Source organism: Armigeres subalbatus, chromosome 2 (genome assembly GCF_024139115.2).
Source record: "Armigeres subalbatus isolate Guangzhou_Male chromosome 2, GZ_Asu_2, whole genome shotgun sequence".
Classification (NCBI taxonomy): Eukaryota; Metazoa; Arthropoda; class Insecta; order Diptera; family Culicidae; genus Armigeres; species Armigeres subalbatus.
In genome coordinates, this window is record NC_085140.1 from 62,995,243 (window position 1) to 63,006,836 (window position 11,594).

General features: G+C 39.2%; 1 protein-coding gene across 24 annotated transcripts in view; it reads left to right on the plus strand.

The window, feature by feature from the left end:
• Positions 1–7,421, plus strand: part of LOC134208741 (sorbin and SH3 domain-containing protein 1) — a 453,188-nt gene extending 445,767 nt beyond the window's left edge. For all 24 annotated transcript variants that reach the window (XM_062684620.1, XM_062684623.1, XM_062684619.1 and 21 more), the window contains one exon: positions 5,448–7,421. In XM_062684620.1, coding sequence (XP_062540604.1) covers positions 5,448–5,616 — 169 coding nt within the window. In that variant the 3' untranslated portion in view covers positions 5,617–7,421. The remainder of the gene's footprint in view (positions 1–5,447) is intronic.
• Positions 7,422–11,594: the final 4,173 nt, after the last annotated feature.

Genomic DNA, 11,594 nt, shown 5'->3' on the forward strand with positions numbered 1-11,594 from the left:
TTTATAGTTCTTTTTCTATTTTTTATTGTTGGTGGAATAATCAAAATTTCCAGTTTTACTACAGTCAAACCTCCATGAGTCGATGTTCTATGACTCGATATCGACTCATGGAAGCAAATTGCGCCATATTAAAAAATATTTTCTGGGTTACTGCGATGGTCCCTTCAAACAGCTTTCCTGGGATTTTCTTTTCTACATCTCGATATTTCTATAAAGTCGATGGTCCCTTCAATATCGACTCATGGAGGTTTGACTGTATTTCTGGGGAATGGTACATTCTGGCAAATGGTTTATTCTGGAGAATGGTTTTTTTGGCATATGGTCCATTCTGGCAAATGGGTTTCTGGCAATTTATTCTGGCAAATTGTTTTCTGGCAAATGTCATACAATCGTTATGGAATCCTGCACCTTTATTTGCTATTGGAAATTGGCCAGATTGAGCAATGGGATCAGAAGTTAAAGCCAAAATACTATTTTTTATACACTAAATACACTGAAAATCACTCAATCATATGTTGTAGTATTTTTTTTGCACGAGAAAAGCACCAACATCGCTTGGTGGATTAATCGGGGTTTTCTCTTTTGATTCTGCCCACGCCCACCATTGGTAGACCGGTGCAAACATCCAGTGGGGGGCTGGATGGTTTCCGTTTTCCGCTGAGCAGACGTAGTCGTGTCTTCCACTGTGTAGACCCCCGCTGCCTGTGCTCTCAGCGTCAATCAGGTTTTCCTCGATGTGGTGCCTCCACATTTAATCTGTCAAAATGCTCCCATTCTTATCTCGGTACAACTTTGCTTGCGGCACGAAGCCTTTGCGGGAAGCGGTAGCTTCTGAGAGAACTTGCGCGTTGCTTGAGAACGATACAGCTGCTCCATCTCCTCGTACTCCGATTCCTCCAGACGTTTCTTCTCTTGTAGTTGAAAGCCGTGTTTGTTGTTTCCGTTACCGCCCGTGCTGCGCTCTTCGGCTCCAGAAGCTCCTCGTCGAATCAATCATTCCGATGCTTCCGTTATACATACCCAATGTTGCTCTCAGGTTCTCTACTCCAGCAGTCCTCAAGTGGGGCCCCATCGAGCCCTTTTCAACCCGTCGATAATGTCGGAGAAGTGCCGTCGAATTGTGATTTCGCTCTGCAGTGGTGATCTACAGGTGTGACAATGCGGATGGCGGCAACACTAACTAGTCGCAGGTCATTCTCGTTTGTCAGTCTATGGGCGCTAAACGTGCCAATAGTAGATCTAAACTCTTTCTTCTGACCAACATGAGCGTTGATTTTTTTTCCAAAAGGCTCTGGACCTATTTCAAAAAAGTTTTTCTAACGAAAAATTTGTTTTTGGATCGTTTTTCGCGATAATCCAGCGGTAGAATGACGGGTGGGTGTGCCATCGGTGTTGTCCCCACCTGCATCGGGAAGAGAAGTAAACAGCATTTCTTGCCTTCTGGAAATTGCTTGGCTCGCAGGATGAGAAAATTAGGCATCGTGGAAGATTTCGATTCATACGTACCTGGCGCTCGAGAACCTGTGGAGCGCAAGGAAACGGGAACCAAATATGGACGAGACCTAAAAAGCTATTAATGCTTAGCAACACTATAACCAGAGACCGGCGGAGTGAAAAACTGTCGAAATGGCAACGTATGAAAATGCATGAAATCGTGAAAATAATACTGGCAGCACTTGAACTTTTTGCTTGCTTCTTATGGATGCAAAATGTAAACAAGTCGAATTGGAACCGCTTTTGACGGTTCGATTGGAAACAAGATGGCGTCTTCGTCGATCTCTTATTCTAGTATTTCTACTAATGCTTATGCTGATTGAAGAGCGAGGGCGAAAATCACATTGCTGCTGGAGCCGGAAAATTATATCCTCTTTTGTTCATGTCTTTATTAGCGAGACTTTCAGCCCAATAAATTATATCCTCGTGAAGGAGGCGAAAACCATTTGGGATAAATTATAAAGTGGTTTAAAAGGCCAGGATTGACACGGCGCACAGCGGCGGGCCCTCATACAAATCCCGGACAAAACCTGAGATTGCGTTCAAAACTTCACCACAGAGTAATTTTAAAACGTTGAATTCATTTTGAGGTTAAAATAGTTATCCGACATACTTTATGTTATCTTCCGCAAGCCCAGGCCATAGGATCTAGAACGAAGATAGCGTTCTCATTCTAACATCACACCAGTCAATTTCACGCTTTGGCGCAGCTATGCGCAATTCACCACACTAACTATCGGAAAGAAGACAAAAAATAATTGATTTTAATACATAATACCAGATCTTTTCGAATCTTTCCCAAAAAATTTAGCCAACCTTCATTTTCCCATACATATTTGTTCGGGAGACACTTATGAACTTCAACAAGACACCAAAAATTTAATTTACAAGCTACAATCAAAAAATTTTAGAACTAGCTCATTCAATATATATATAAATTTAAAAAAATATGAGCTTCACAAAAATCAGGAAAATTTTTTTTGAGGTTTTGTCCGGCTTCTGCCACTGTGCGGCGTGTCGAACTGCTGCACAAACCAGTGAAAGCCAAGCTGAAAGCCTGCACACCAGCTGAACGGAATCAACATCCCGATATCCAACGAGTGGGTGGGAACGTTGCTGCTAGCAGGACTTTCCGAAGGGTATCGATGATGGCCCTCGAAAACTAGGGAACACTGTTCAACAAAGCTGCTGCAATAGCTAAACTGTTTGGCGGAAGGTTCGACCTTGATGGCAAGTCGCCGAGCAAGCGGTGACAAAGGATTCACCGAAAGGTGAATCAAGAAGTGATCCTCCAGCACGGCCGAAATGCCGCAAGTGCCACAAGCTCAGCTCGAGAGTGTATGTGTTCCAGAAAAATAGCAGCAGAAACTGGATCCCAAGTCACGGGAATGCGTTTTCATCAGATACGATGAAAGCACTAAAAGATATCGGCTATACGACCTGCAATCGCGCAAATGTCCACCAGTCGCGATATTTGCTTCATCAACGAAGGCACATTAAACCTACCTGATTGTACGAAGTGTAGAAACGCAATCGAATCGGAGTACAAGTTCGTCACCGATCCGAAACAGCAGCCAGCGATTCTCTCAACCGTCTCTCGGAAAAGCACGATAAACACGAATTTCACTCGGACTGTGAAGTCGACAGCAATGGTTTTGACAATAACGACAACGTGACTTCCATGCTACCAACATGCAAACTTCACATTCACCTCAGTCACAGGTGTTGAACTGCAACGGTTAGGAGCACAATTTACCGGGCAAGTATGATGATTTTGTAGTACCCATCAGAGGTTTGCCGCATTTAAAATCCTTACAGAAAATGTTCAGCGGAGTCGCAACCGCGGCGGGTAAGGCTGTAGCAAAGAGTCTATTAGATTAGATTTGATAGCGATCCGGTCCACCAGGAGGTCTCCCAAGAGGAGGCTGATCTCTGGAAGCAAGTGATGTGCGACGAATACGAGGCACTGTTGACGAAGAAGAACACCTGAACGATGCCCTTGCCGAGCTGCTACCCGGTCGAAAGGAGATCAAGTACAAATGGGTTTTGAAATCGTCTGGAACGCCAAACTGGACGCTGCGTTGTGTAATCGAATCAATGCAAAACGAATCTTGTTCGTCGCAATCTACGTTGATGACGTGATCATCTGCTCAAACGACGAGGCACCTAATAAAAAGATCAATTCGAAGCTGAGCGAAACATTCTGTGTAAAGGACTTTGCGTCCGCCCGTCGCTGGAGCAGGGATGCCAGGCGATATTTTCAAATGCCTTCACAGTCGAGTAAAAATGTCTTTACAAAATAAAAATTATGATTATCAGCGAGAAATTCCAAAATCCAAAAGGTTTGTAAATTAGATCATCTCCTTGTTTTATTTATGTGGAAATGTTTATTTTTGCCATTCAAATTGTAAGAATTCAAGAGAATATTCTTTACAATTTTCACGAGATAGCGTAACGAGTTTTCCTTGATTTTCTACTGAGTCTTTAATTAAAATTCCACTGGATTTTTTAAACTTAATTTCCACGTAAAGTTCTTCCGATTTTTTAGAAGAATTCCCTGTAGGGATTCAAAATTTACCGTGAAATCAATATTTGAAAAAACTTCCAAAGGACTTTATGAAGGAATTTTCGGAGGAATTTCTGGAGCAGCTTCCGGAGGAATACTTGAATGAAACTCCAGAAGAAATTTCTGGAGGAAATGGAATATCCAAAGGATTTTCTGAAAGAACTTTCGGAGAAATTTTTTAATGATCTTCCAAAGAAATTACTGGAGGATTTTCAGGAGAGATTTCAGGAGGAATTCCTGGAAGAACTCAATCCAACACTTCCGCATGTGTGTATTACACTTTCACATTAGAGGAGCGTGAGTATTTAGAATGTCGGCTACACACATTCTTCATCAGCAACTGTACCGATCAAGTGAGGTTGTGTGAGCTATTTGCCAGTCGGTCGTCAAGCTCAGACCCGACCGCATTGCGTAGGCAAGATCACGCAACTCAAGTTAAGTTCAATCAAAGTTAATTGCCTATTTCCGGGGATTAAACCACCCGACTTAGACATTAATTTACAATGTTGTGAAAACTCATATGTGAATATGTACATTATGTGGAAGATATTGATTTGAAAAATGTATTGGAAGTAACCACAACAATGAGTTTTCACAACATTGTAAATTAATCTGTTATGTTAATAACATAAAAGAAGATGTCGTATTTGCCTCGACTTACAAAATCTTCTTCCAATATACTTTAGTGTGCAAAAATTTAACAAATATAATATTCTTAATCATATTAAAAACTAAAATTCCAAATGTCCTCCTTTTTTGCTACGATTCGGGTGAATTGTCCTCCTTTGGAAAAATTTCATATGGTCATGGGTGAGGAGTTATTGGGCAAGATCTAAGATCTCGAGCAGTACTGGAATTTCTCATTTTCAATGAGAGATGTCACGCGATGTTTACATATCTGCCCCATTCAATATCTATAGAAACATGGATGAATGACATGCTACAAAAATCTCAAAAAATATTTATCCCGTGACAGAGGCATGAAAGTGTCCAATATCTGCTTTATTTTTGTGTTTATTACCACTTTCAACTCGGTGAATTAAATGAACAAAATTATTTTACCGACTAGTCACTATTCTTCGCATATATCTATTAAAATAATTTAGAAATTGTAATTTAAAATTATTATAATGTAATATTATAATGTAATGTGTAATTATATAAAATTACACAGGTATACGAAGCGCGTGCCCCTGGTTGTGAAACTCACAAGCAGTTGAATTTAAAACGACCGTTGAGCTCATGGTCGATGGGAATTTCCTCAGTGTTACGTCTGTTTGTCTGTGGTACTAGTATGCATTGTCAGTTCTTGCAGTGCCAAGCATAAAACAAATTACAGCCTAACTTATTATCCTATTCATCTAATGCTATAAACTTCTGTCTACAGCTACCGTGCCCTCTACAACTACAAACCACAAAACTCCGACGAATTGGAACTACTTGAGGGAGACGTCGTGTACGTGCTGGAAAAGTGTGACGACGGTTGGTACGTGGGTACTTCGGCACGAACCGGTTGCTTCGGAACCTTCCCAGGAAATTACGTGAAGAAATTATGAGACAAGCCCAAATCTGCCGTTGGTAAACAGCCACCGCCGCAATCTACCGCAGATACAACGCACCACAGTGTCCAACAACATCACCATCAGTATCATCATCATCATCATCAACGAAGAGTTGATCAGCCTACCGGATCGGTATCGTCAGCCCAGCCATCAAGAGCATCCGGTAGACCGCCGCCACCACCGCAGCCGGACCCATCGTCAAACACCACAATGAAACGGAAGGTCGAATTCCTTGGCGTTTTCTAGGGTGCCTTAGCTTTGTGAAACAGTACAACAACATTGATCGAACGACCGTCACGCGGAAGGAGCCCCACAATCTATCTACCAAAAAGTAATTCTAGAACCGCGTTAAAATCGTAGGAGGCCCTGCCAATCGGCCTTCTTTGTTGCATAATGTTTAAATAGGTGATAGCCAAACCAAAAACAAGAAAAACAACAGTTTTTTGTAGTAGAATGCATATGATTAACACGAGTAAATGTTTGCTAGTCATTATCCTTCCAAAACATGTTTGTAGATCAATTGAAAAAACAAATGAAAATGATCAACCGTAGCCAGAAACAGCCGTTCAACCGCGTTGTTCAAAACAGAAAAAAAAACATATTTTTTAGCGTTGCGTCTCATCAAAGTATACAAGTAGAGTTTAAACCTAACTTAAATACCAACAATCAAGCGTGTAGAAGATACCCGTACTAAACGTGAAATGAAAAGCACCATTTTTTTAATTGATGATTTTATTTATCTTCGGAAACTATTGTTTATAATTTCTTTTTACGTGTTGCGATTATTCATATTTTATTTTTAACATTAGTGGAATATATATGAAAAGATGTTCTTAATTTGTGTTAAAGAAGAAAAAACATCACACAGGAAACTATGTATAAAAAGTTAAACTTTATGCGTTGATTTTTTGAATGTAAATTCAAAAATATTCGCAAAATTGCCTTCCTATCCATTAATATTTAAAATATAATTTACAAATCAAATTTTAGAAAATTGTGCCTTTTAATTTATTTTTTCCTTCAAAGAAGTATGTATCTCAAAATTGTTACTGATTATAGATGCCTTTCGAAAAAATGTGAACAATCCAATTGTGTATGATTTCATAGCAGGCAGCACATACTCCGAACATAAACCAGAGAAATTAAATGTACGAAAGCCAAAGTACCACAACAATGTCGGAAACGAAGTGCAAAATCGCCTTTAGGAGTGAATAAGTGAAAGGTGCCTAACAAAGTAAAATAGAAGACTCGTTCGCAAATCAAAAACTTGGTCGATTAATAACTGATTTTGAACCCCATGAACACGTGCGATCGTTTTTCGCATTCACGTTTTAATTATGTTTCCACCATCCAAAAAACGTCAAACTTGAAGGATGATCGGAGCTGTTTTTCTTACCCGACGGAGAATTTTCGTTGATATAGATATTTATTTGAATTTTATCATCCATCCAGTAAGATCAAATTTAATTTTGCGCGGTTTTAAAAAAGAGGAACTTTAACATAACCACTAACTTTTAATCGAGAACAATGTTCTAACGTGTAAGAATGTAAACTACCCATTCAGTAGAACCTATTCGCCAATTTCTTAGCACGTGTTTTGTTTTTCCACTTAATACGCGATAACACCGCTACTACTCATAACTTATGGTAATCGAATCACCTACATACACTTTGAAACACACGAACACATACTTAAACACAAAAGGCATACTCAGTTGTAGGTTTTTTCTTGTTTTCTTAGAGCAGTCGAACCACTTACAAACACTATAATTCTGTTGAATATAAACTTAAAAATCAAATTTTAGCTTCTTTCAAAGTGCAGATGACAGCCCAATTGCCTTCATACCACTCACTTGATATTTGATGGGCTTCAGCTTGTGTACGCGGCCTACCACGAAGCCTGGGCTTCTTACGGGTTCTCTACTGAGTATTGCCTTTGCTAGAAGCTCTTCCAGCACCCATGAGCTAAGCAAAACAATATCCATCCTTTAATACTGCCACTGCAAGCATATAGCTGCCCATCTTTGCTATCTATTTGAGACAGTTACACTCTCATGGGCAGTAAAACTCGTGATTAAAAGGTCATCAGGTCCTATTCTCCTCTTTACGCCGAGTGCGGTCCGCAGTACCTTACGTTTATAAAAAAAACTCTAAAAAATCTCAGATCAACTTCCTTTAACGTTCAAGTTTCATGAAGCCACCGGAAGAATCAGAGTAGTATTCTTCCCCCTTGCATATCAGTCCCATTCGATTTTTTATCCCATTGAATAGTGTTCATTTCTTTCATTTCATGTATACTTCCATAAATCTTATTGTCAAAATGTCCACGAGTGAAAAATATACCAAGTCATGTGCGTCCCATATTGAAAGTACCCGCATAAAAATCCATATGGAAGATGCGATATTGAGCTTCATTGGCTATTATTACAGTATGTGAAAAAACGGCATGGGACTGATATGCGAGTGGTACCAGTAGGTATACAATGTAGCGAATTTCGTCTTCGTTTGCAGACTCTAGCGTTAGCGTTAGCGTTAGCGTTGTTACGGTATACTTCGTAGATTGGACACTAGTGATACTCATGTTTCTTATGGAATCCTTATCCAGATTGCTTTCGGAAATCAAGTGGGGAGTTACCCTTGATTCCAATCTAAGATAACAATGGCATAAGCATGAGGATTACTACTCCCGGCCACGCCCATCTTTACCGTAACTAGGGATAGGAAAGGAAATGTTGATGTAGAACTTACTTAACGAGAGGCCCTCGACTTGGCGACGCCCTCATAAGTTCTACGGAGTTGGTGGTTTGGTAGGGTAAGGTAGGTCATGGAGGTTTGCCTCAAGCTGGCAATTCGACCCACAGACTATGTTGTTTACCTGTTTTTATTTAAACTCTTGCCAGCCGGCTGTCGAAAGAGTATGCTAATATCAATTTTATTTACAGTTTATTCTTTAAATAATTTACAGACGATTTCTTAACCTCAATCTATCAACAAATATCCGTTGAACAAATCTAAATTTACCAAATTTGTACTTTCTGCTCAGTGAGCAAAACGATTCTTCTAGGTTCATCGAATACAAAAATCAAACCATGCCTTTTAAAGATAATTATACTAAACTTTTTACAAAGTTTTATTTCAAGTATTTTCGCGATTTCTGATATAAAATTCAATAGCAAACAATCAAACAAAATTAAAATATTCTAGCTAAATTTTACTATTTTGGTCGAGCATGGGTCAGCCGCCTGACACCCGCGTTGAAAAATATGTTCCATGCTTGCCCCCCACATAAAATAATAACGTGTGCTAATCACTAATGATACTAAAAAAATTAAATGAAATTAGGCATTGTTCCCGCTTATCATTTTAGCACCGCCATGGAATTTGGCCAGTACCCACTGCACTTTTCTTTCCTTTCCACAAACAATTACCATCATTTGTGATATTTCAACGGAATTTTATTGGGAATTCTGAAAAGGCAGACAATCAATGCAGTTAGATTGCCAGGTAATACGTGCACATCGTAGCACTGGTGATGCATCACAATCGTATATATACAGGAGTATATGCACTATATGATGACATTGACCGGAAGATTAGATAAGCATTTCCCCCCAATTTCGTCTTTGTTTGCAGACTCTGGACATAAACAAGCTCTATTTGCGACTGCAACGCACTTTCACTTCACAGATAACATCACTGATCAATTGACCCAATGCGTCCACCTACCATAGTTAGCCTGACTCAACAATCATCTGACGGAGACGGACGTTTCCTGAAGGCTCGACTACGGGACCCGAAGATAATGTATATCGTGCGTCTTTATCTGGCATATTTGTATGACAAGGATTCATCATTTTGCCATGAAGGAATGACACCCATCAGCATCAAAATCAACCTGGCATCACAAGGGCTTCCAACCACAGATGAGGAACTTCGGAAAATCTTCTTCGATGTGAATGGGGAGTATGACGTTTCTAAGAAGGTGACAATTGATGATCTGGAATCTTACCGTCGTCATCTTAGTAACCTGAGAATCCAACATCTGCTACACATAAGGGACAGCGTCAACAAATTTCACAATCCAAATTTTCAATAGTAACGACTCATTTCGACGAGAAAGAGGTAAATATTTTCACAACCGACATACTTCCAAAAACTTCTTCACCAAAACAGAATGCGACTGAAATTTTGATATATTGTCAAAATTTCAATCGCATGAAAAGCCCATCCAAAATAAGGAAATTCATAATAACATTTTAAGCTCGTCCTTTTCGGTTATTTTGGCAACTGAAACCAGCTGGGATGAAAGCGTGAGGAATGAAGAACTTTTTGGAAGTAGCTTTAATGTATTCAGGGATGACCGCGATTTCTCAGAATCTAACAAAAAGTCCGGCGGTGGAGTTCTAATTGCAATCTCCACAAATTTTGATTCAGAAATAATAACTACTGAAAAATACAAGAACTTTGAATACGTCCGGGTGAAATCTAATATTGCAAGAGAAACCCATGTTTTCTCTTCTATGTATTTTCCACCGGAACCATGCGCGAACAATTTCTTATGAAAGCTTTTTAAAAACTGCGGAAGAAATTTTATCGCAACTTCCACCTGAAGTCAAAGTACATATTTATGGACACTTTAATCCATGCACCACTGACTTTGTTACGGAATCACATAACGAACAAATCCTACTTCCAGTTGTTGGGGAAAATAAAACACTACTATTTATATTTGAGGGGGTCAAACGCAAAGGGGTGTAAGTGACAAAAAGTTAGTTTCGAGAAAAACGGGTGCAAAGTTTTTCAATATTTGTTTGCTCTATACAAATTGTATGGAAGTTAAAAAAATTACAAATTTTCTGTGAATTTTCACATTTATTGTAAACAACGTACAAACTATATCAACATATTGCCGCAAAGCTATTGCTATTGATCCGTCTTAAAAATGTGAGGCGAAGGCAACACCAAAGAACTCGCGATCCCGCTTTGAAAGTTATTTGGCGAGATTTGCAAAATGAAATTAAAAAACGTTTCGCTATTCTGAGAAATACCAACTTTGAGAATAATGTCTCGAAGTTGGATCCCAGTTCGAAACCCTTTTGGAAATTAACGAAAATTCTTAAAAAACCTCAAAAGCCAATTCCAGCGCTTAAAGAGGGAAATAAAATTTTATTAACAAATGGCGAAAAGGCTCAAAAACTTGCTCAGCAGTTCGAGAGTGCCCATAATTTTAGTCTAGGTCTCACTAGTCCAATTGAGGATCAGGTTACACGGAGCTTGATGGTTCATATTAATGACAATTCTATTTTTGCTGATGAGCAATTTGGTTTTCGCCATGGGCATTCAACCACCCATCAGTTATTAAGAGTAACGAATTTAATTCGGCTCAACAAATCTGAAGGATATTCGACTGGAGTTGCTCTTCTTGATATAGAGAAAGCATTTGACAGTGTTTGGCATGAAGGTTTGATTGTAAAATTGATGAATTTTAATTTTCCTCTGTACATCATTAAACTGATCCAAAATTATTTATCAGATCGCTCACTGCAGGTAAACTATCAGAATTCTAAATCTGATAGATTACCTGTAAGGGCTGGTGTTTCCCAAGGCAGCATACTGGGGCCCATATTGTATAACATTTTTACTTCTGACTTACCTGATTTACCACCAGGGTGTCAAAAATCTTTGTTTGCAGATGACATGGGCCTTTCAGCCAAAGGGCGAAGCCTTCGTGTCATTTGTAGTAGATTGCAAAAAAGTTTGGATATTTTCTCCACTTACTTGCAAAAATGGAAAATTTCCCCGAATGCTTCCAAAACTCAGCTTATAATTTTTCCACATAAGCCGAGAGCTTCTTATTTGAAACCTTCTAGCAGACATATTGTCACTATGAATGGGGTTCCAATTAATTGGTCTAGCGAAGCCAAATATTTAGGACTTCTGCTGGACCAAAAATTAACTTTCAAAAATCACAT